General features: G+C 49.6%; 1 protein-coding gene across 6 annotated transcripts in view; it reads right to left on the reverse strand.

The window, feature by feature from the left end:
• Window positions 1–971: 971 nt before the first annotated feature.
• Window positions 972–24,711, reverse strand: part of KANK4 (KN motif and ankyrin repeat domains 4) — a 78,186-nt gene continuing 54,446 nt past the window's right edge. For 3 of the 6 annotated variants that reach the window (XM_053575261.1, XM_053575262.1, XM_053575263.1), the window contains exons 6-10: window positions 24,196–24,283; window positions 20,768–20,987; window positions 13,559–13,701; window positions 7,459–7,659; window positions 972–3,440 (exon numbers count right to left, since the gene is read on the reverse strand). In XM_053575261.1, the coding sequence (XP_053431236.1) occupies window positions 3,336–3,440; window positions 7,459–7,659; window positions 13,559–13,701; window positions 20,768–20,987; window positions 24,196–24,283 (757 nt within the window). In that variant the 3' untranslated portion in view covers window positions 972–3,335. Of the gene's footprint in view, window positions 3,441–7,458; window positions 7,660–13,345; window positions 13,413–13,558; window positions 13,702–20,767; window positions 20,988–23,547; window positions 24,284–24,711 lie in introns of those variants that run through there. The other 3 variants (XM_053575264.1, XM_053575265.1, XM_053575266.1) reach the window with 3 other exon arrangements.

A 24,711-nucleotide genomic window follows, 5' to 3' on the forward strand; every position in this document is an offset into this window, starting at 1 on the left:
TGGGAGGCTGAGGCAAGAGAATTCCTTAAACCCTGGAGTTGGAGGTTGCTGTGAGCTGTGATGCCACAGCACTCTACCCAGGGTGACAGCTTGAGGTTCAATCTAAAAAAAAAAACTTCAAGATTAAAAAAAATTGTTAAAAATTTCAGAAAGGATGGACAAAACCTTTTTGACAATGATGAGTAGTAGTCTTTAGGCTCTAGGAAAACCAGTTTGCTTTCTCTGGTAAATAAGTTGTTGTTGGCTCGGTGCCTGTGGCTCAAGCGGCTAAGGCGCCAGGCACATACACCTGAGCTGGCGGATTCGAATCCAGGCCGGGCCCACCAAACAACAATGACGACTGCAACCAAAAAATAGCCGGGCGTTGTGATGGGCGCCTGTAGTCCCAGCTAGCTACGTGGGAGGCAGAGGCAGGAGAATGGCTTGAGCCCAGGAGTTGGAGGTTGCCGTGAGCTGTGATGCCACAGCACTCTACCCAGGGCGACAGCTTTAGCTCTGTCTCAAAAAAAAAAAAGTTGTTAATAGCTGATCTCAAATGAGATGTTTTTTAAAAAGTCACCCAATTGAGCAGTGCCTGTGGCTCAGTGAGTAGGGCGCCAGCCCCATATACCTTGAGTGGTGGGTTTGAACCCTGCCCTAGCCAAACTGGAACAAAAAAGAAATAGCCAGGCGTGTGGCGGGTGCCTGTAGTCCCAGCTACTTGGGAGGCTGAGACAAGAGAATCGCCTAGGCCCAAGAGCTGGAGGTTGCTGTGAGCTGTGATGCTACGGCACTCTACTGAGGGCGATAAAGTGAGACTCTGTCTCAAAAAAAAAAAAAAATCACCCAATGAACATCACCACCCTAGTGCAAGATGCAGAAACAGACTGTAGATGGTGGCACAGGACACAAACCCCCTCCTGCCATCTGCAGAGACACAGTGGCAGATAAGACCCGACCCAACCCAGGCTGCAAATTCCCAAGAACAGAGAGATGCCAAGAAATTTTGAGACAGAAGATGGAGAGGCAGCATTTTAATATACGGACAGTAGGGATAGGCCGGAGCCTCGCTAGTCCAGGGTGTTTGTTGCCTGGGGACTGGTTAGAAGCGCAGACTCTCAGCTCTACCATTTCCCGAGATGCAGGTGATTTGTATGAACATAAATTCTCGCAAAGCTCTGGGCTAGACCATTTATTAATGTAGGATTTTGCTCTCACAATGTGTTTTGAGGTCAACATAAACCCACGTAAAGCCTTTTTAGCTTGTTCTCACCTCCATTCTCTGCATTCTGAGCAGTTTCGACACATGTCACTATTGTACCTCTGGGACATCCAGCCTCTGCTATGAGCCACAGTGGCCCAGAGAGGTTTGCTGCACCCATCTGCAGACAGCTGTGATGGGGTCAGAATTGCATTCCAAAACTCCCATTGGTTGCTCTCTGGGTGGCACCCCCAGGAGGTTATGTTGTGTGAAATTTTCTCTTTTTAGAGAAAAAACGGCCCAGGGAAGTTTTGAGGCTCCACTCGGGGTACCAATCTGCCTGGTGGAGAATCTCAGCCAAGCCGAGAGCGTGAGCTTCTGGGTTTCTGGTGTGGGCCACATCCAGCTTTTCTCTCTCTCCATTTTTATAAGGGGGGTGGTTTGTGTAAGAGATTTTTTTTTTTTTTTGAGATGGAGTCTTACTTTGTCGCTCCTGGTAGTGTTGTGGCGTCACAGCAACCTCAAACTCGTGGGCTTAAGCAATTCTCTTGCCTCAGCCTCCCAAGTAGCTGGGACTATAGGCGCACACCACAACACCCGGCTATTTTTTTGTTGCAGTTGTTGTTGTTTAGCAGGCCCGGGCCGGGTTTGAACCCGTCAGCCTCAGTGTCTATGGCCAGCGTCCTGTGGGTGCCGCCCTGCCTAAGAGAGTTTAACACACTGACTGCCATACTAGAAAAAGTGTTTCCTTGGGGTCATAGTGTTTCATTACATCAAGATAGGTCAAGAGACATGTGAGTTATATGTGCATCACAAGGCCCAGGCTCAAAACTAGCATAAGTTAATAAATACACAACTCATGGCAGTTAATGTGCTCAGAAGGAACACACTCAGATTGCCCTGGTGTGAGTTACTGGATGTGAACCATGCACGCGTCGGAAAGAACTGCCCTGCCTTGCTCCCGGGCTCTGCTGCAGACAGTCTGGAAGGCCCTCAGAGCAGGTGTCTGCTCCTGGGGGATGGCAGGGGACTATTGCAGGGTTATGGAGGAAATGTGCCAGCTGCTAGGTGACAACAACCCTCCCTGGGAGGAAGCCTGCTCTGATTCATTCTTTTCTTTCACAGGTTCTGAATAGCTGAGAGAATTGGACTATGCTTAAGTATGTGTGGTGTAAATTATCGGAGTGAAGTTTTTTTGAGACAGAGCCTCAAGCTGTCACCCTGGGTACAGGGCTGTGGCATCACAGCTCACAGCAACCTCCAACTCCTGGGCTCAAGCGATTCTCCTGCCTCCACCTCCCAAGTAGCTGGGACTACAGGCACCCACCACAACGCCCGGCTGTTTTTTGGTTGCAGCCGTCATTGTTGTTTGACAGGCCCGGGCTGGACTGGAACCCGCCAGCTCAGGTGTATGTGGCTGGCACTTTAGCTGCTTGAGCCACAGGCGCCAAGTCCAGATTAAAGTTTTAAATTTAATCTAATTTTCCTGGAGCAAACGGGAGCCACTCCATGGCTTAGAAATGGTCAAGACCGTACCTCTAGCATTGACACCCACATGTTTTGTCCTCCTCCGAATTTAAGATTTCTCTACCAATCCCGGCTAAACAAAGCCCCAAAGGGAGCTTGTTCACCTGCAGGGCAATTCTCTGCGGTCCTCCAGAGAGTGAGTGCCAGGTGGGCAGCTTAGATTCCCCTCCCATCCTCTTCAGACGTACTTATTCAATGGGACATATTCACATAGACTTGATTAAAAAACAGAAAGACAGAGCACTTTCAAACTCCTATACAAAGTAGTGCTTTTCTAATGTGCTAATGTGCCCCTACCTACCTGCTCACTACACGGGGCTACAATAGATGGGTTACCAGGAACTCAAGGCTGAAGGCATTTGGGATTTGGGATTTGGATGACACCAGTGCAGCCTGCACCTTGAACCTTGAGTCCTGTTCTGAAGCCCGTGTAGTTTTGGGGTTTGGCATAAGGCAAAAACTACAAAGCGTCCTAACAAGCAGAATCACACCAAGAATGCCTGTGCATATCTGAAATAGTTTCTTCTCTGGAGGGGTGGCCCTCTGGCTGTGACCCCTGGCCTCTCCAAGGGTGAGAGAGGAATCCAGAGAAGGCGGCTTTTGTTTCCAGCTGCCAGTTCTATGGCCACTAAGGCCCCAGGGACCTGCCCTGCTCCCCGTGGGCCTGAAGAAGCGCTGCAATTTCCATATGGGTGGGTGATTTCAGAACGATGGACAAAGCCGTGCGGCCAGCCTACGAGGAAGAAAGAAAAGAAATGAATTCCTCTTAACCTCCTCCTACACCAGAGGACAAGTTGGGAGTGTGGGGGGGCCTGTAGGGGGCATGCTTGGGGCACAGGCGTCTCTTCCAAGCATCCAGAGCCCCAGGAGAGGGGGGGTTCACGTGGCATGAGGATCAGGAGGAATGGGGCCCCTTTCCCAGAAACAGCCTTCACTCCTGGGAAATCTGTGTTAATGAAATAAAGAAATCACTTGGTTTTCTTAAAAAGTGGAAAACAGAAGAAAAGAACTCTTCCTATTCTGTTATACAGATCTAAATGAAAGTTAGCATTTTGATATGTTTGCCCCCAGTTTTTCCACCTGTGTAATTTGTTAATGGTTTTGGGTTGCAGCCATCATTGTTGTTTGGCGGGCCTGGGCTGGATTCGAACCTGCCAGCTCGGGTGTATGTGGCTGGCATCGTAGCTGCTTGAGCCACGGCACTGAGCCACTTTGTTAATGGTTTTTAAATAGAGGAAAGATAGTATATCTTGACTTTGAACCTGCTTTTATTGCCCTATTCTTTCTTTTTTTTTGCAGTTTCTGGCCGGGGGTGGGTTTGAACCTGCCACCTCCGGCATTTGGGGCCGGCGCCCCATTCCTTTGAGCCACAGGAGCCGCCCAAATTTTCCCTTTCTTATACAGTCATTATAGTGCACATTTGGGGGGCTTTTTAATATTCCATAATTTACTAAGCATTTTCTTCCTATTGGAGACTTATATTGTCATCATAAACTTAGTGCAAAAAGCATTTTCCCATTTTGAATTCTTTTCTAAGCACTGAGTCTTAGAAGTGGGCTCACAGCATTGGAGGCTGCCCGATGCCATGGCAAAGCTGCTGACCCGTTGTCTGCAGAAGCCACACCTGGAGGGCCTCCCAGCAGGCGGCTCTGGCCATTTTCACAGGTGGATGTTGAGCTCAGAGAGCTCGATCTCTTGGGAGTGGGCTCAATCTTGTATCCAGAATTCTTTTTTTTTTTTTTTTTTTTTTATTTTGGCCGGGGCTAGGTTTGAACCCGCCCCTCTGGCATATATGGGACTGGCACCCTACTCCTTGAGCCACAGGCGCCGCCCAGTATCCAGAATTCTTAAAATCTCAACAGCTCTGATAAACCACACAGTTGGTGACTGTGGTAAAGCTTCAAGGTAAAGCTCAAGCTGAGGCCCTCTATGCTCATCAGGCAACCATAAGTATTTTGCATTTTGCTATGAAAACAGTTTTGATATGTAGGGGGCATCGCTAGGTTGTCTCTACTGTACACATGTGGAATTACTTCCTAAAATGCAGAAAACTCTTTTAAAGAAGCAGGTGGGAGAGGGCAGCGCCTGTGGCTCAAAGGAGCAGGGCGTCGGCCCCATATGCTGGAGGTGACGGGTTCAAACCCAGCCCCGGCCAAAAAACCACACACACACACACACAGAAGCAGGTGGGAGTGTTAACAACCAGCTTAAAGCTCTTGCTGTGCCCACCAGGATGGACTGCAGTTGGCATGTAGGTGAGCATGGGCACAGCACAGCAACAGCCTCGGGGCAGAGCAAGCCAGGAGGGGGCGGCCGCTGTATGCTGCGGGGAGGAGGGGGGCAGAGGAAGGAAGTGGCATTTCAGTGGGACCCCAGAGGACTGCACATGGGCTTCTCGAGACACATGAGATTCTTTCCCTGAAAAGGCTTCATGCTTCCATGGACTTTTTTTTTTTTAACCACTCTTTGTATGTTGGTATTTGTGGGGTTATCTGATGAATCTTGGCCTCCTCGAGGTCAGGAACGGCCCCTGCCACCCCCTGGCCCTGGCCCTGGAATCCGGCGGGCACTCAGCAAGCAGGGTTGAGAAGGAGAACACCACATGAGAAAACAATAGAATCGATTTCTAGCTGAGATCAATTCAAATCCCGAGCATTTACTGAAATTTCTAGGACCTGAGCGGCCTAAACCCTAATGAGTACTTTCTTGGATTGGAAAATCTGGAGGGAAGCACAGATGTTAAGCAGGGGAGTGCTCAGGGAGGGGCGTGAGTGTGCCTGCCCCTTACTCTGCATCCTGATGCACCAGGTGCTGTGTTAGTGGGAAGAGCACAGGACTGGTCCCTGGCTCCATCTGTGGACGACAGCCTGCATCTGTGGGCTCATCAGCGGACACACAGAACGGGAACCCCATCCAGCTGAGGAAGTATGGCCAGAATGGCCACCTGGGGAGGGTGAGTGTCCCTTAAATGCTTCTGCTGGAGCCTGGGAACTAGCCTGTGGTGGTCAGCTGCGGCAGGAGCCCAGCTTGGGGAGCCCTTGCCCAGTCACACCACGGGAGACCCCACTGCCACCCACAGAGGTAGGGGTTTGGCAGCCACACACGTGTGTGTGAGTGTATGTTGGGGACATCTTTCAGGATGGCAAGAACTCGGCACAAAAAGATAAGCAGGAGCTTCAAAGCGTGAGCCTCTGGGGCGCAGGGCTCGGTCCTCCCTGCTCTCCTCTCTCCCAGGGCCCATTTCCTTGCAATGTCTTCTCAGCCTTCCTCCTTGATGGCTGGGCTCTGGGAGTTCTGCATTTATAACTAACTTTAAATGCTGATGAGAGAACCAGTTCTCTGTGTTCTAGAATTCCCAAATAATCCATCCCTACTGTCAGCATCTAAGCCTCCCTCGGGAAGATGAGTGTGAACATGGTAAGGGGGTTATGAAAGGACTGGGCTTCCCCTGAGGTATGAGGCGACAGGGCCCTGGCAACAGTTCGCTTCTCCCATTAAACCTTCTCAGCCGGTGTGTGTAGACCCTGTGCTCACCCGAGTCACCCCTGGGACATTTGGGTGTGAATCCTGAGTCAGCCTGGACACAGGCGGGCAAGCATGTGACTAAGGCATGTCACGTGGGGTCTGGGTCCTGCTGCCCCCACTGCCCAGGCACCCTGTGTGGGCCGGGCTTTCCCTTGCACGCTCTCCCACTGTAAGGTAGATTTGTGCCCCATCCCCCATTTAGTACCCCAGTTCCTCCCTTCCAGGCTAGACCTGAACTGCAGCAGGTCTGTCCTCAGCCTGGTCCGGCTCTTGCTGACCAGCACTTCACTGGGCTGGGTGTCTAAACCCACAGTCTCTCTCACTGGATTGTTGAGAGGGTTAGAGACAAGGCACAAGGAACTTTAGTTCACATGAGTACCCCGGAAATGGTACCTACTGTAATTACCAGGAACAGGGTCACTTACTGGTGATTCACCCCCAAAGTTGAGGGGTTCACTGATGCAATTGTTGATTCATTCCCTAACTTGTGGCAGGCACTCTGCTAAGTGGGGGGACACAGCAAGGAGCCGGAGATGTGGCAAATGATGACAAGGGAACAGTGAAACAGTGAAGAGCATAGGCTCTGTGTGTGACAAAGCTGGGCTGACTGACCAGGTGGTCTTGGGTACGACCATTCGGTGCCTCCATGTCCCTGAGCAAAGTGGTGGCAGCAACAGAGCTGGCCTCACAGGTTGTGGGATTTAAATGAGATGGTCTGTGCAAACGCTAGGTACAGAGTCTGGCACACAGCATGCCCTTGAGACATTAACGTTACTGTCACCGTCGACATCACTGCCATCATCCTACAAGGATGTTTACTGGAGAGACCTGTGTCTGGAAGTGCAACTTCAGCAGGCTGGCTTGGTGGAATAGGCCGCTGCAGAGGGGCCACGTTCGGTTTGATGATCAGAGCTAACTCCCTCATTTACCTTCCAGAGTCCCCACTGGACGGCACAGCTTCCCCATCCAAGCTGCTGCCTCTAAGCCCAAAGCCATAATTGCTGTGGCCAGACCAGGTGCCAGGATGGTGTCGTGAAAGGTTAGGGTTTCTTGGTTCTAAGGCCCCAAGCATTTACCAGGGATCATCTCATTTAAACCCCACAGCAGCCTTTTCAGGTTGATTTTTGTCATGACTACCAAATAGTTCTTGGAATCCTGCTGGCTGGCAAGGTGGTTTTCAGGGGTAGGAGTTCAACAACAACTTGTTCATTCCCTGTGAGCCTCACCTGGTCAGTTAGGCTGCTGTCGCAGGCAGGGTGTGCCAGGAGCAGCCGCACTAGGTTGGAGTTGCCGTGGTGACAGGCCAGCATGAGGGCCGAGGCTCCCTCGTGGTCCTGCAGGTTGACGTCTGCCTGGCAGCTCAGCAGCGCGCGGACCATGTCCTCCCTGTCATGGCTGACTCCCAGCATCAGCGCGGTCTGGCCTCCCTGCACACAGGGCCATGGGTGTGCTGAGGTCACTGCTATGGGAAGGGGCCCCTCTGCACCTGGCCCCTTCTACAAAGACTTCTCATGAAAATAGCCATTGATCTGAATCCCCCTCTGGCCTTAGAGGGGAACCACCTCTCTTCTTGGACACTAGCCCAATGCTGCGTCCTCTCTACAGCCTCCCTATCTCTCTGGGCACTTACCATTTGGTATTGCAATTTGCCAGTCTCTGTCTTTCTCATGACATTGTTGATGGCAGGGACGAAGGTTTATTGTGTCTCTGTCTCCCCAGTGTCTAGCACCAGGGATATGCTGGTTAGTGTTGAATGAGGGACAGATGACCGGTGGGGGCTCAGCACTGAGGCTCCTTACGTCCTGCCTAGCCCAGCTTTCTCCAGGAAGCCTTGGTCTGCTCAACGCCTCTGGTATTTTCAGTTTAATGATACCCAAAACGCTCGGTCTCAACACAATCTGTGTGAACATCCCTGTGGTCACTTCTACTCTAGCCACTGACAATAATCTTGGCCGTCCCTGAAATCATCAGCGATGGAATAATAGACTGGAGTCATAAAGCAAGTCTGGGCTCTAGTCCTGTGGCGTGTGACCCTGCCCACTTCTTGTTGTCCCTGAATCTTTTTTTTTTTTTTGAGACAGAGTCTAACTTTGGTAGGGTCTGACTTAGTCACCCTGGGCAGCGTGCCATGGCATCACAGCTCACAGCAACCTCCAACTCCTGGGTTCAAGTGATTTTCTTGCCTCAGCCTCCCAAGTAGCTGGGACTAACGGGACTGGCCACAACACCCAGCTAGTTTTTAGAGGTGGGGTCTTGCCCTTGCTCAGGCTAGTCTTGAACTCCTAACCTCAAGCAATCCACCCGTCTCAGCCTCCTAGAGTGCTGGGATTATAGGCATGAGCCACTGAGCCTTGCCTATGTTGTCCCTGAATCTTGGCTTTTTAAATTTTTTTTTTTTCTTTTTAAATAGCAGGCCATTTCCAATCTGACCAAGAGCGAGACCCTGTCTCTACCAAAAATGGGAAAACTAGCATTGTGGTGGGCGCCTGCAGTCCCAGTTACTCAGGAGGCTGAGGAAGAAGGATCACTTCAACCTCGGAGTCTGACACCACAACACTCTACCCAGGACAACAGAGTGAAACTCTGTCTCAGAAAACAAAACAAAACCCCAGGCCATTTAAAGAACCTTATTGGTTTTACGTTTCTTTCTTTTTTTTTTTTTTTTTGAGACAGAATCTCACTTTTCTCACCCGTGGTAGAGTGCTGTGGCATCACAGTTCACAGCAACTTCAAACTCTTGGGCTCAAGCGATTCTCTTGCCTCAGCCTCCCAAGTAGCTGGGACCACAGGCACCTGCCACAACACGCAGCTATTTTTAGAGATGAGGACTTGCTCTGGCTCAGGTTGGTCTTGAACCTGTGAGCTCAGGCAATCCACCCACTTCAGCCTCTCAAGTGCTGGGGTTATAGGTGTGAGCCACTGTGCCCGGCCTTCTTTTCTTAAAAATTAATATAATACCATAAGGACATATACACTATATGTTCAGTTCATGTTGCCAACTTAGAATCAAGCCAAGTGCCCATCGGCCCATGAACAGATTAACTCTGGTATATGTACAGCATGGAATACTATTCAGCCATCAAAAGATGGAGACTTTACATCTTTTATACTTAGCTGGATGGAGCTAAAGAACATTTTTCTTAGTAAAGTATCACAACCATGAGGAAGCAAGTGTCCAGTGTACTCAATACTAACATAAAATCAGTAGTCAAACAAATACACGCCCACACACGAAGAAAACACAATTAAACTCAATTGGGGGCCTGGGGAAGAGGGAGGGGGATTTGTGAGCTCCCACCTAACAGGCACAAAGTAAGTCAGGGGTCCTCAAACTGCGGCCTGCGGGCCACATGAGGCGGCGTGATGGTATTTGTTCCCGTTTTGTTTTTTTTCTTCAAAATAAGATATGTTCAGTGTGCACAGGAATTTGTTCATAGTGCTTTTTTTAACTTTTTGGCCGGGGCTGGGTTTGAACCCACTAACTCTGGCATATGGGACCAGCGCCCTACTCCTTGAGCCACAGGCGCCGCCATATAGTGTCTTTTTTTTTAAAACTACAGTCTGGCCCTCCAACGGTCTGAGGGACAGTGAACTGGCCCCCTGTTTAAAAGGACCCCTGATGTGAGGGTGCAGGACACACCTGCTGGGTGAGGGGCACAGCTACAACTTGGACTTTACCTAACAAACGCAAACAATGCAACCTAATTGTACCCTCACATTCATCAGAAATTAAAAAGAAGAAAAAAACACACCAAAAATAAAAATAATAATGCTGTGTCCTGTGCACCTCATAGGGCTTTTGTGGAAATCAAATGAGATAAAGGATGTAAATATAATCATGTTTTGTGCCCATTTTCCTGATTACAAATTGACCATCATTTCTGACTGCCCGTAGATTTCCTTTTTCCTTTTTAAATTTCAGGTTAATTTGAGGGTACAAAGAGGTTACAATGTTTGCACTGTTAGGTCTAGACCCTGTGGTGGTTGTGTCCTGGCCCCTGGAGGTGAGCGGTACCCCCACACGTGCCCATTAAGTGGGAGCTCACCCATCCCCTCCCTTCCTCCTCCTCATAGATTTTCTCGTATTTACTGTACAGAATCCCACAGTTCTGTCATTGGACTATTACATTTTGCCCTCATGGCTCTCCTGGGTTCCAGGCAGGTCCCTCTGATAAGACCCCAGCCTTGGAAGGTTGTGAGAATAAAGCAGTTTCCTCTCCTTTCAGCTCCCACAGGCCCTAAACGCACCATCTTATACTATAAAGTGCCCAGGACTCGTTTGACTGATGACAACTACCATGTGGTTAGTGATGGATTATGCTTCTCTGCCCAGATGTTGGGGCTAAAAGAAAGGGAAGGGGTTTGGGATTGGGAAAGTCCTGGCTCTGCCACTTGTTCCTGTGTGACCGTGGGCGAGTGAATCTGGGACTTCTGATCTGGTGAAATGGGAGAGAAGCTAGCTCTCGGGGCTGTGACCACGTGTTCAGCTAGCACCAGGCAAGGGCCAGGTGTGATCATCTTTCTGACAGATGCTCTGTGTGTTGTAGGGGCTCAATACGTGGGTATGTATTACCAGATGTCCTGGTTCCCCATTTCTTTTTTTTTTTGGCCGGGGCTGGGTTTGAACCTGCCACCTTCGGCATATGGGACCGGTGCCCTACCCCTTTGAGCCATAGGCGCCACCCCTGGTTCCCCATTTCTTTGGAACCTGATACATCTTTCTAAAGAAGCCTATTGCTTTTTTGGTTTTCTTCAATTCAGCCTGGGGCAATGGTTGTTCACTGGACTAGCCAGACCGTGAGGTTTCCACCCAGACCCCTCCCTGTGATTAGAGCCAGGTGACATTTACAGATTGTCCTCATGCCTGTGCCTCTGTCTGAGGCAGGGCCCTTCCTTCCCTGCCGCCTCCGCCCCTCGGCCCAGCTCAGTGCACTTTAATTCAATGAGCGCTCACAGACGCTGCCCTAGAGATGCAGCTTGTCTCTGCAGACTCCCACTCACTTTCACTTAACCTGGTACCTCCACCTCGCTCTCCTGCAAAGACCCCGGGGAGATGAACAACTGCAGGTCTGAACTCTCATCCTCCTCTGGTGGCTGGGGATGAGCCCCGTTCCCTTCTAGAGCATCAGTTTCTCTAGAAAAAGAAGGAGCTGATTTTGATCTACTTACAAGCATCTCCTCTTTCCAGGGGGCCAATTTATAAGAAAAAAAATCAACATGTTTGTGGGAAACATTATTTAAAATGAAAATAGCTGTATCGAGGTTCATGGAGTTATAGGTGGGTGAAAATAATTTGAAAACCAGAAGCAGACTACAGAGGTCTGTCTCAGGCCATCATGAGGATTGCTATCAGATGAAATGTGCAAAGTAACTTTGCCGTCAGGTCAGCTATTATCTGCAGTCACTGGGGGGGGGTTGGGGGGAGCAGTGTAGTTAGGGCATCAGGGGTCAATTTTACACGGTCTCTTGCTTTTCTATGTCTTGTGAGTAAAAATGCAAGAACCCGCCCTTTTGTTCTAGACTATTTTTTTTCTGTTTTTGAGACGGAGTCTCATTATGTCGCCCTGGGTAGAGTGCTGTCGCGTCACAGCTCACAGCAACCTCCAACTCTTGGGCTTAAGCGATTCTCTTGCCTCAGTCTCCCAAGTAGGTGGGACTACAGGTGCCCACCACAACGCCTGGCTATTTTTTGTTGCAGTTGTCACTGTTGTTTAGCTGGCCCAGGCCGGGTTCGAACCCGCCACCCTCGGTGTATGTGGCTGGTGCCCTTCCCCACTGAGCTATGGGCACTGCCTGCTAGACTATATTTTTATGGATGTTTACGTGGTGAAGAGCCTTGGAAGGCGAAGAGAGTATCTCCTGAGATGAGGGCAGGCTTGCCCTTTATTAAGGATTCAGGCTCCCGTAGCTCAGGGTTCCTCTCCTACAATATAACCTGCTCTATGCTCAGGCATCTGGGCTTTCCTACCATGCCCTGTGGGAACTGGGAATCAGGCAGTGCTGATAACAGGCCTCCTGGTACGGCTGTGGGTAACACATTGTCCTTTGTGGCACAGAGGTCTTGTGTCTGCTGGTGGCATGTGCGAAACTGATTAAGTGGAAGATGAAGTTCATGCCAAAAAAAATATCTCCTGGCAGCAGAGGTAAACCAGGGATGAGAGGGCTGCAGCGTCTCTGCTCACAGTGGGTTCCTCCACTTGGGAACATAGGGTGGGATGGTCCTTACCCAGTAGGGACTTGAGCTATACAAGTCTCCACATGGAGCAATGGGGAACTCCTCAAAAGGTTATTTGCCCGTTGTTTTTTTTTTGAGACAGAATCTCACTCTGTTGCCCTGGGTAGGGTGCCGTGGTGTCACAGCTCACAGCCACCTAAGACTCTCAGCCTCAAGTGATTTTCTTGCCTCGGCCTCCCAAGTAACTGGGACTATAGGTGCCCTCCACAACACCTGGTTATTTTTAGAGACAGGGTCTTGCTCTTGTGCAGGCTGGTCTCGAACTCCGAGCTCAAGCAATCCACCTGCCTCGGCCTCTCAGAGTGTTGGGATTATGTGCGTGAGCCACTGCACCCGGCCTATATGCCCATTTTTGACACTATAGGAATGAACAGAATGAATTAATAGAGGGCATTTAATCTCTTTCCCCCCCCCCCCAGAGAGATCTTAGACTAATGAGATCTGTGGAGAGTGTGTGATTTTACCCTACTTTAAGCTAAGAAATTAATCTGATACAGTTTCATGAATGCTGATTCAAGAAGTTGAGTCCAGGGGCTGGGCGTGGTGGCTCATGCTATAATCCCAGCACTCTGGGAGGCCGGGGTGGATGGACTGCTTGAGCTTAAGAGTTTGAGAATAGCCTGATCAAGAGCGAGACCCTGTCTCTACTAAAAATAGAAAAACTAGGCTGGCATTGTGGTGGGTTCCTATATTCCCAACTAGTCAGGAGGCCGAAGCAAGAGGATCACTTGAGCCCCGGAGTTTGAGGTTGCTGTGAGCTGTGATGATGCTATGGCACTCCCCAGGGCAACAAAATGAGACTCTGTCTCAAAAAAAACCCCAAAAAACCCCAAAAGAAGTCAAGTCCAACTGGAATTAGTCCAGTTTCAGACTGTGAAGATTAGAGGCTTAGATTAGGTTAGAAGCTCAGTGACCTCTGTCTCAGCCTGTTTGGGTCTCAGGAGCCTGTAAGGAAAACCAAATATACCAGCTTTGGAAGCCTGCCAGCTTTCCTGAGTTAAAAAGGACATAGACCTGCACGAAATTTCCCACCCCACGTGCAGAATAAAGCGGGGCGGTGCCCTGTTGTACTGAAGAGGAACACCACCCACCTGAGTAGCTTGGATGTTCACATTCCCTTCTCTTAAGAGCTTCCAGACGACAGCCATGTCCTCATCAGTCTCGGGAGAAGCCAGCGGAGTGATCATCACGGCAGTGTAGCCAGCTTTGTTCTGATGGTCCACATTGCAGACACCTGTGGGAGGAGAGCAGCAGGGGGCTGGAATACCTCCCATGGGGCCGGAGCCAAGCCTGCTGGTTGAAAGGCCATGGAATAGCACTGTCCTCTTTCTTCAGGGAGGACAGTGGCTTACAATCCTAGCAAGCTCTCAGACTGGCTACTTTGGCCGGGAGCCAAGGCTCATGTAATCCCAACACTCTGGGAGGCCGAGGTGGGTGGAAAAACGCCTGATCTCAGGAAATGGAGACCAGCCTGAACAAGAGCGAGACCCCGTCTCTACTAAAAATAGAAAAACCAGCTGGGCGTTCTGGCAGGTGCCTGTAGTCACAGCTACTTGGGAGGCTGATCACTTGAACCCAAGGGTTTGAAGTTGCTATGAGCTATGATGCCACAGTACTGTACCCAGGGCAACGGAGTGAGACTCTGTCTTTAAAAAAAAAAAAGAAAGAAAGACAGAAAAATGAAAAAGTATAAAAAAAAGATGGGCTATCTTTCTTCACAAGTTTCCTCAGGATATCCCAGCAAGAGAGGTGTGTAATAGAGCTAGGGATGGCTGAGTGAGTGAGTGACCATGACTTTATTCTCTAAAATGGAACACAAGACATTATTCCCACTTTATAGATCTGGACACCGGAGCTCAGAGAAGTTACACACACCTCTCATGTGAAGGGGAGCTGGGATCAGGACTCAGGCGTGTTGCTCTGGAGTCCATCACTCACCTGACCACACGCTGCCCACAGCTGTTCACTCCAGGTTTCACCCCTCTACCCCATGTTCATGCACAACTCTTACACTGCTGGCCGAGTACAGGTCCCCTCCAAGGGACCAGGGATCTGCTGTGCAGTGTACCGGGGGCAGGATAAACATGGGACATCTTCCCAGAACAGCCATCTTACGCAAAAAATCTCGGGAGGAAAAACTCCATATTTTTTTTTTTTTTGTAGAGACAGAGTCTCACTTTATAGCCCTCGGTAGAGTGCCGTGGCCTCACACAGCTCACAGCAACCTCCAACTCCTGGGCTTAAGCGATTCTCTTGCCTCAGCCTCCCGAGTAGCTGGGACTACAGGCGCCCGCCACAACGCCCGGCTATTTTTTGGTTGCAGTTTGGCTGAGGCCGGGTTTGAACCCGCCACCCTCGGTATATGGGGTGGGCGCCTTACTCACTGAGCCACAGGCGCCGCCCAAAACTCCATAATTTTTATATTAAAACAATTAAGAATATACCTTTCATAAGACAATGAAAAACTGGCATTATGATGAAGTAATAGATGAGAATTCTAAGAAATTCTTGCCTTAGGCCTAGGGATATGCATTCCTGTCCCTTTCTACTCGAGGAGAGGATTATTGGACACAGACGGATATCCCTCATGTAAAAGGTTCCACCTCTCCGGAGCAACATTCCATGGAAAACCAAACACCCTTGTGCTGCTACTCATTCAGAAAACCCAGGTGGCTCTTTTGGAGAATAATAAAACTATCTCAGTAAACCCAGTCACTCAGCTTTTCTCAGCCTTTCCTCCTCTGTCAATGGGGAATAACAGAACCTACCTCAGAGTTGCCAAATGTATTGAGTTAATATAGATAGAGGGTGCCAAAAAAATGTCTTAAGAAAAGAAAAAACTGTATTAAAATTATAAACTCAATGTATACCAAAAACAAAAAATGAAGACAAGTCATGTTTGAGAAACTTTTGCAATTTCAGAAGTCAAATGTGACTTGAGTATTACAATTTAAATACAGTTTTTTCTTTTCTTAAAATGTGTATTCATTTTTTTGGCACCCTCTGTATTTTAAACACTTAGAATAATGTCCTGTACATAGTAAATGCTCCCCGGGGTAACTGATTATTGTCCAGAATGGTAGGCTTATGGACTTAGGTGTTCATTATAACAAATCTGGTTTATGAAAAAAATGTCAGGGCTACGTACAAGTTCTGGGCAAGTAGAAAAGTCAAACACATGTGTTTGATATTCCCGCCACCCCACAATTTTTCAAACAATTTTTAGCAGTTGCCATAATAGGCTCGGCACCTGTAGTTCAGCGGCTAGGGCGAGGCTACATACACCGGGGCTGGCGGGTTTGAATCCAGCCCAGGTCTGGATTCAGCCAGAAAATAACCAGGCGTTGTGGTGGGCACCTGTGTTCCCAGCTACTTGGGAGGCTGAAGCAAGAGAATCACTTCAGCCCAAGAGTTTGAGGTTGCTGTGAGCTCCGACGCCGCAGCACTCTACCCAGGGCGACATAGTGAGACTCTGTTTCAAAAAAAAGAAAGAAATTGCCATAATAATACCAGGATGCCTATGATACTAAAATATCAGTCTGGCTGACTTTTTTACCAGCATTTTCTCCCTCCAACCCTGCATCACCTCATAGCTCTATCCTGAGAAAGAAGTGAACATCTGCACGGCCTGGTTAATAACTATTTTATTGCTACCTGCCGACAATTTTGTGCTTGCTGTTGAGATGTCAGAGTGAGCCTCCGGTTATCAGTTCTCTTTTATCTCTTCAAAAACACGACGTGTAGCTCAGGAGAGTGAGGCTCTGCCTTCCTCCCCACAGGCTTAGAAAAGGGAATAAAAGGGACCAAGGACCAGGACCAGACAGCAAAGCCAACCCTCCCTGCAGGTGACAGGGAGAAGGCTCTTGACTGAGCCCATGCCCCAACTAACAAGCTCGCTCCTCTGGGACGGCATCTGAGAGAGTTAAGGCCGGGCAGGAGGGCCGGGCGGGCACTGCGCAGTCACCGCCTCTCACCCTGTACAGCCCCTTCCAGGGCGACGTGCTTTCTGGATGCTTCACTGTGCCTCCTAAGGGAGCCCAGCGTGTGAGCGTGACAGAGCTGACACCCTCCACCTGCCCCCTACAGATGAAGGGACGTGGCCTATCTTCCATTTTTTATTTTTATTTTTTTTCACTTTAACATTTATTTATTCTGGGGGAAGAAATTTAAAAACGGTTTTGCTGTTTCTGTTTGCCTTCTTGATTTCAGTATTCTACTTCCTCTCATCTCTTTTTCATTTTTAGAGTTGCTACACCCTATCTTTTTTCTTTTCTTTTCTCTTTTTTTTTTTTGAGACAGAGCCTCATGCTGTCACCCTGGGTAGAGTGCTGTAGCTTCACAGTTCACAGCAACCTCCAACTTCTGGGCGCAAGAGATTCTCCTGCCTCCGCCTGGCACCTACAGGCACCTGCCACAACGCCCAGCTATTTTTTGTTGCAGCCGTCATTGTTGTTTGGCAGACCCAGGCTGGATTCGAACCCGCCAGCTCAGGTGTATGTGGCTTGCACCTTAGCCACTTGAGCCACAGGCGCTGAGCCTACACCCTATCTTAGTATACAGTACATTTCTATTTCTGATTTTAAAGAAGCATTATAATCCTTTTCATTTTCTTTCTTTTTTTTTTTTTTTTTTGAGACGGAGTCTCACTATGTTGCCCTCGGTAAAGTACTGTAGTGTCACAGCTCACAACAACCTCAAACTCTTGGGCTCAAGTGATTCTCTTGCCTCAGCCTCCCAAGTAGCTGGGACTACAGGCGCCCACCACAACGCCTGGATATTTTTTGTTGCAGTTGTCATTGTTGGTTAGCTGGCCCGGGTTCGGTTTGAACCCGCCACCTTCGGTGTATATGGCTGGCACGGTAACCACTGTGCTACGGGCGCTGAGCCATCCCTTTCATTCTTTATGCTGTGGCTGTTTAGCTATTTCACTACGATAAAAGGGAAGGAAAGCTTCCAAACTACTTTAAGGTTGATGAATATTAACTGGGTGCTTAGTTGACATTAGCAGATATTTATATAATAAAACCCAAATCTCAGGCTGTTTATTCTTTGCTGTGGCCTGGCCTGCCTATAACTTCTAACAGGCTATAGAACTATAAACTACTCAAAGACAAGGGCTTTCTATACACTGCTTGTTTCTGGATCCTTCACCCACATAATAGGTGTTCCCAAGGCTCACAGAGTCCCTGAAACCTAATTTGGAGTAGCAGAAAAAGCCCAGCCTTGGAGGATGACAGATGTTGGCTTGAATTCTAACTTGATGTCTTACCGGCTCTGCGACTTGAACCACATTACCTGACATCTCAGAGCCTCAGTTTTCACACTTGAAAAATGTGACTAATATCTGCTTTGTGGTCCCTACAAGGATTGCCTATGACAGGGTATGAGGATCACACCCAGCCTGCGCTCTCCGCACCCCACCCTGCCCCATGCGGGATGACCAGGAGAGGGCTTCTCCCTCAGGCCTCTTCCCTTCCCCATCTCCATCCCTCTCCTAAAGGCCAACCCTGTCTGAACTCTGGCCTGCCCAAAGCTCTGTCACTTCTGGATTTGCATCTGGAACCCTCAATAGCCTCCTGGACACACAGTCCACTGGACACTCAAGATCTGCTCCAGACAGAACTGTCCTTTCTGCTCCTACATGGGCTCCTTCCCTCTGCAGCACCACTGTCTTCCCGAGCTTGATGGGGAGCTCCATCTCCCCTCTTCCCTTGTAGCCCCTTGGGCACTGCCTCCCCCGTGGTCTTCCTTCTCCTGTCCCTGCCACTCTCCCTCTCTGCCTCCCTAGTGACCTCTCTGGCTCCTGTCCCTGCCACTCTCCCCAGTGCAGCCCTCACTGGTTCTCTTTGGACCCCTGTAACGTCCTCCTCCGCTGGCCTCTATTCTGCTACCTCCTGTGCTCTTCACTGATCCCCCCACCCCCACAAACTACCCTTCCTAGAGGACCCCCCTGGTGTGTTAAACTATTTTCTTTTCTGTAAAAGAATACCTGAGTCTGGTTTATAAAGGTTTATTGGCTGGCACGGTGGCTCATGCCTGTCATTCTAGCCCTCTGGGAGGCTGAGGTGGGAGGGTCCCTTGAGCTCAGGAGTTTGAGGCCAGCCTGAGCAAGAGTGAGAGATCCCATCTCTACTAAAAATAGGAAAAATGAACTGGGCACTGTGGTAGGTACCTATAGTCCCAGCTATTCAGGAGGTTGAAGCAAGAGAATTGCTTGAACTCAGGAGTTTGAGGTTATTATATAAATATCTGCTGTCAACCAAGGCCACAGCACTCTACCCAGGGCAACAGAGTGATACTCCGTCTCAAAAAAAAAAAAAGATGTATTTGGTTTATGGTTCTGTGGGCCGTGTAAGAAGCACGGTGCCAGCATCTGCTCCTGGGAGGGCCTCCAGGGGCTTCCAACTGAGGCAGAGGTGAAGGGGAGAACAGGTGTGTCAATGGCCAGAGACGTAGCAGGAGAGGGAGGAGGAGGGCCAGGTTCTGAAACGATCAGCTCTCGGGAGAACTGGAGCTAGAGCTCTCTCACTACCACAAGAGGCGCCAAGCCACTCAGGAAGGATCTGCCCCGTGGCCCAAACACCTTGAACCAGGCTGGGGGATCAAGTTTCAACCTGCGGTCTGGAGGGACCAAACATCCAGGTCACTTGGCTATGGTGTGTCCTAAACAAGATCCCGCAGATTTCTCAGGCCCCTCACACCAGGTTCCAACTAGTCAGCCTGGCACTCAGGGTCCCCCATGCCTCCATGCTGTGGCCTCACCTCACCTCTCCCACTTCAATCCTTATCCCATCCGAACTGGACACTGTCTGGGCTCCAGGCCGCTTTCCCTCTCTCAGCCTCCATGGCGTTCTCCCTGCCAGGAACAGTATCCCCCTGCAGGGACCCCACCTGCTCCACTCCACCTTTGTGGCTCCCTGAGCTGGGCACAATCTCTTCTGAGTCCCTGCGTCACACTCTGCATTTTTCTCTGTGAGCCACCATCCTGCTCTGGCCTGACTGAGGCTGCGAGTTCCTGGGAAGGAGGGGGCTCGCCTGGCTAGCCAGCATGGGCCTCCCATTTAGTCAAGAAATATCTCATAAAGGACACGGGACTCGGACGGAGTCAAATTGGTCAAAAGGAGCCATGACCTTTGATTAAAAATATCTTACGAAGACATGGAATGTAACCTTCCCTAAACGCAGCATGGTGTAGCCCTGAAATGGAACAGATTGAATACAAATTGTAGGTTTTAAATCTCAGTTTCCTCAGTGACAACGTGAGAATACCAGATTTTGCCAGGCATAACATGCACTTTTTTTTTTTTTTTGAGACAGAGTCTCACTTTGCTACCCTTGGTAGAGTACCATGGCATCATAGCACAGCAACCTCAAACTTTTGGGCTAAAGTTATCCTCTTGCCTCAGCCTCCCAAGTAACTGGGACTACATGTGCCCGCCACAATGCCCGACTATTTTTAGGGGAGGGGTTTGCTCTTTCTCAGGTCTCGAACTCCTGAGCTCAAGCCATCCACCCACCTCGACCTCCCACAGTGCTAGCAATACAGGCGTGACCCACCATGCCCGGCTATAAAATGCACTTTTTGCCCACACTTTTGAGGGAAAAATAAAGATGCCCATTATATATAGGTAGCACTCTTTATCACCAGGACCTACAATTTCTTGTACCTTGCATCTGTTGTGTTTTGTAAATATTTGTTATGTAAAATTTCTTGTACCATAATATGTTAAAAATAGACACTAAAATTCCTTTATAATACACAAGCAAGTACCTAAATACAAATAAAATTTTAAAACAAAAGTTTTTTTTTTTTTTTTTTTTTTTTGTAGAGACAGAGTCTCACTTTATGGCCCTCGGTAGAGTGCCGTGGCCTCACACAGCTCACAGCAACCTCCAACTCCTGGGCTTAAGCGATTCTCTTGCCTCAGCCTCCCTAGTAACTGGGACTACAGGTGCCCGCCACAGTGCCTGACTATTTTTTGTTGTTGTTGTTGCAGTTTGGCTGGGGCCAGGTTTGAACCTGCCACCCTCAGCGTATGGGGTCGGCAAGACAAAAGATTTTTTCTGAAAGTTTGGGCCCATGGGGTGCACATTAAAACAGGAGTGCCTTATATACGGCCGAATGTGTAGTAACACCCACTGCACAGGAAAGCTGTGACGTGTCAGTGATAAGCACAGACAGAGAGGTGGAGTCCAGTCCCTGGGATACGGGAAGAACTACAGCACAGAAGTTCCATTCTGGGTAGTAGGAACAGCCCTTGATGGAGGGCCCAGATGGTACAGACGCAATCGTTTCTGACCTGTGTCCAGCAGCAACTTTGCGATGGAGAAGTTGGAGTGGGACACGCTGTAGTGGAGGGCGGTGTTCCCATTGCGATCAGCCAGGTTGACAAGCAGTTTCAGGAAGTGTGAGGACTGAGGCTGGACCCCGTGGAGGTAGGCGGCCACCACAGCAGGACTGGACGATTTCCGACTGGAGACACGGAACCACTCCTGACTGATGGTGTTCAAGCTTTGCCTCTGGAACCCCAAGAGAGTCCAATTCCAAGAGGTTCCCTGGCCAGGGGTGCCCCAGCCAGGGTTCCTACCTTGCAGTAGGAAAAGTTGGCTTCAGATGCGTCTGCCTCTAACCCTTCAGCCCCTCCAGCTCTCCTTGTGAGCTGTCCCTGGAGGGCTCAGAGCAGGGGATCAGGAAGGCAGCAAGACACTGTGCCTGTGTGGTCAGCCCCGTGGGAGGGGACAGCACAGTGACCAGTGTGGTCAGCCCCGTGGGAGGGGACGGCACAGTGACCAGGAGCTAAGCACTTTGCTGACCATAGAGTCCATGCTAACGTTAGCCCACACCCCTGTTTGCACACATTCCCAGGACCCCCTCTTTCATGCTCACTCAGCCCCAGACTCCACCAGGTCCCTTGTGTGTTTTTAATAGGCATAGCTGGAAAACTAACATCTTACTAGCAGGAAAAATGCATGCTGAAAGCTGAGACAGACAACATAGCCAATTTACGCTTGCAGTAAAACCCAAACAGGTGTGCTTGACTTATTTTTGGCTTTTAAACTGTGCTAGTACCTTCGGAGGAAACGGCTTAAGAGCCATGGCAGGACCTCACTCTCTGCAGCATCCAGGTCCCCTGGGACCATGAGCGGGAAGAGTTCCAGAGCCAATGATGTTAGCTCTGGGTGTGACATGACCTAAGTGCCTCGAGTGGATCATGTTTAGATTACTTGCCTAAAGGGAAGGAAAAGCTATTGGGATGTGATTATTATAAATTACTCATCCTGGAAAGAGCACCGTGTTTGGAGGCACTAAATCAGGTTTAAGTCCCAGCTCAGCTATGTGACCTTAGAAGTCATATAACATTTCTGAACTTTACTTGTCCTATTAAAAAAGGGGGTCTGGGGCGGCACCTGTGGCTCAAGGGTAGGGCGCCCGCCCCATATACTGGAGGTGGCAGGTTCAAACCCAGCCCTGGCCAAAACAAAAAACAAAAAACAAAAGGGGGTCTGGCTGCCTTCCTTTCCCATGGCCTTACAGAGTGAGGGCCTCACGTAACCTGTTCCATTTTGAGGCAGGAATGACGGGGGTGCTTTGACCCTGACGGGGTGTGGTGTTGGGCTGTGCACACACATTCTCTGGTCACCCTTTTAGGACAGAAACAGTGGAATCTTTTCGGGTTGAAACATTTTTTTTGAGAGAGAGTCTCACTTTGTCACCCTTGGTAGAGTGCTGTGGCGTCACAGCTCACAGCAACCTCAAACTCTTGGGCTCAAGCGATCCTCTTGCCTCAGCCTCCCAAGTAGCTGCGACTACAGGTGCCTGCCACAATGCCGGCTATTTTTAGAGATAAGGTCTCTCTGCAGCTCAGGCTGGTCTTCCACCTGTGAGCTCAGGCGATCCACCCTCCTCAGCCTCCCAAAGTGCTTGGATTACAGACGCGAGCCACTGCGCCCAGCCCTGAAACGTTTTTATAGGTCAAATATTTCTTTCACCTATGGAATCTTTAGGAAAATCTGGAAGAAGATCTTAATGTGGAACAGAGTGGTGGATTCTGAATAAAGAGCTAGGAAAGAACTTAGTTCTGTAATTTAAGAATAAATAACAGGGGTTTTTCTTTCTTTCTTTCTTTCTTTTTTTTTTTGAGATAAAGTCTCAAGCTGTCACCCTGGGTAGAGTGCCGTGACGTCACAGCTCACAGCAACCTCAAACTCTTGGGCTTAAATGATTCTCTTGCCTCAGCCTCCCAAGTAGCTGGGACTACAGGCGCTGGCCACAAATGCTTGGCGATTACTTTGCTGTCGCTGTTGTATTTTGTCATCGTTGTTTTAGCCGGCCCGGGCCAGGTTCGAACCCACCAGCCCCAGCGCCCTAACCACTGAGCTACGGGTGCTGCCCAAATAATAGGAATTTTGATCAATATTCACATCACAAATGGGTTCTTTATCAGTCTGAGAGCAGCTATTTGGCAAATCAGCTAAGACAAAACAATACAGATGGGTGGGTGAGTAAGAAACACCGATGAACTGGTTGTTTTTACTCCTGGGGCTCTTCTGTAAAGGAGAGAGCAAAATGGTTGTTCCACCGTGGGCCTTACCTCGCTCCCATAACTTAGGTAAATGTGTCTGTGTCAGTGTCCCTTGATTAAAAGTAGATCCCAGTTAGGCCGGGCACAGTGGCTCACGCTTGTAATCCTACCCCTCTGGGAGGCTGAGGTGGGTGGATTGCTTGAGCTCAGGAGTTAGACCAGCCTGAGCAAGAGCAAGACCCCGTCTCTAAAAATAGCCAGGCATAGGGCGGCGCCTGTGGCTCAGTGAGTAGGGCGCCGGCCCCATATGCCAAGGGTGGCGGGTTCAGACCCAGCCCCGGCCAAACTGCAACCAAAAAATAGCCGGCCGTTGTGGCGGGCGCCTGTAGTCCCAGCTACTCAGGAGGCTGAGGCAAGAGAATCGCGTAAGCCCAAGAGTTAGAGGTTGCTGTGAGCTGTGTGACGCCACAGCACTCTACCCGAGGGCGGTACAGTGAGACTCTGTCTCTACAAAACAAAACAAAAAAAAAAAATAGCCAGGCATTGTGGCAGGCACCTGTAGTCCAAGAGGATTGCCTAAGCCCAAGTGTTTGATGTTGTTGTCTGTGAGCTATAATGCCACCACACTTTACCCAGGGTGACAAAGTGAGACTGTCTAAAAAATATATATATATATATATTAGATCGTTACATGTTTAAATCTCTGTGGGTGTGATGGTGTGAGGGAACAAACACATATTTTCTGGTTTTTGGTCCCTTGACCAGCACCGACCACAGAATTAAGTGTCAGTGCCTGTGGGGACGGAGGCAGGCTGCCTTCCTCACTTTACTGCTGAGGGAACCCGGCCTGAGCGTTCAGCTGACTCTCCCATATGTCACAGATGAGGGTCCTTGAAACAGAACCCACCGTTCCCACTCTGTCGGTATTTTCCTCGGTACCTGTGTACCTCAGACCTCAGGGCAGTTCTGAACCTGAGCCACACTAACAGACATCCAGGGTCTATGCTCCTGCGGCGGGGGGTGTCCCCTGTTCTCCTGCGCACCCCCACTGGTGCCTCTCCCTCCACCCCACCCACTGCTCATTGGGTTAGCGGGAGAACCACCCTGACTGCCTCAGGCAGGGGCCACAGTCACCCGGTCCCAGCTGATGGCTTAACTGGCTTCACTGCAGGACAACCGTCATACGACAGGAAAGTGCAAAGTACCAGGATTTGGTCGCTGGTGGTCCCAGTTTCCGGCAGATGTTGGCTCAAGGCCCGGCATGCATTAAGAAATTCTTCTGAGGGTTTACATCTAAAGAAAACAGATACATAGATGTTTATAGAAAGGATCTCCATGCTGATTAGAAGAAAGACTTTCACTTCACTTCTCAGCAGCTCAAACACCCGAAATGGACAAACACCATTTCTGAGGCTGTCCTCAGAAATCTGGGGTGGCCACAGCGTCCCCACAACTCTTCTGAAGAGTGAATCAAGCATACTGGCCACTTTGTCCTGCGTTTGTCAGGGGCCAGAGGAGGTAACCACAATGGTGGCCATGGGCCCAAGTGTAATTCCTGACAGGCCAGGAAGACGGGGGCTGTCTTTTTGACTTGGGGTGACTAGCAACATTTCCTGCCTGGGTGACTAAAAAATCCAAAACACCAATCCCATCAGTAAATTTCTTCAGGTTTCTCTTCCAGAAGGACACCATAAGTCTAGCAGAGTCAGTAAGGTGGGTGT

This window comes from Nycticebus coucang, chromosome 22 (assembly GCF_027406575.1).
Source record: "Nycticebus coucang isolate mNycCou1 chromosome 22, mNycCou1.pri, whole genome shotgun sequence".
NCBI classification, from domain to species: domain Eukaryota; kingdom Metazoa; phylum Chordata; class Mammalia; order Primates; family Lorisidae; genus Nycticebus; species Nycticebus coucang.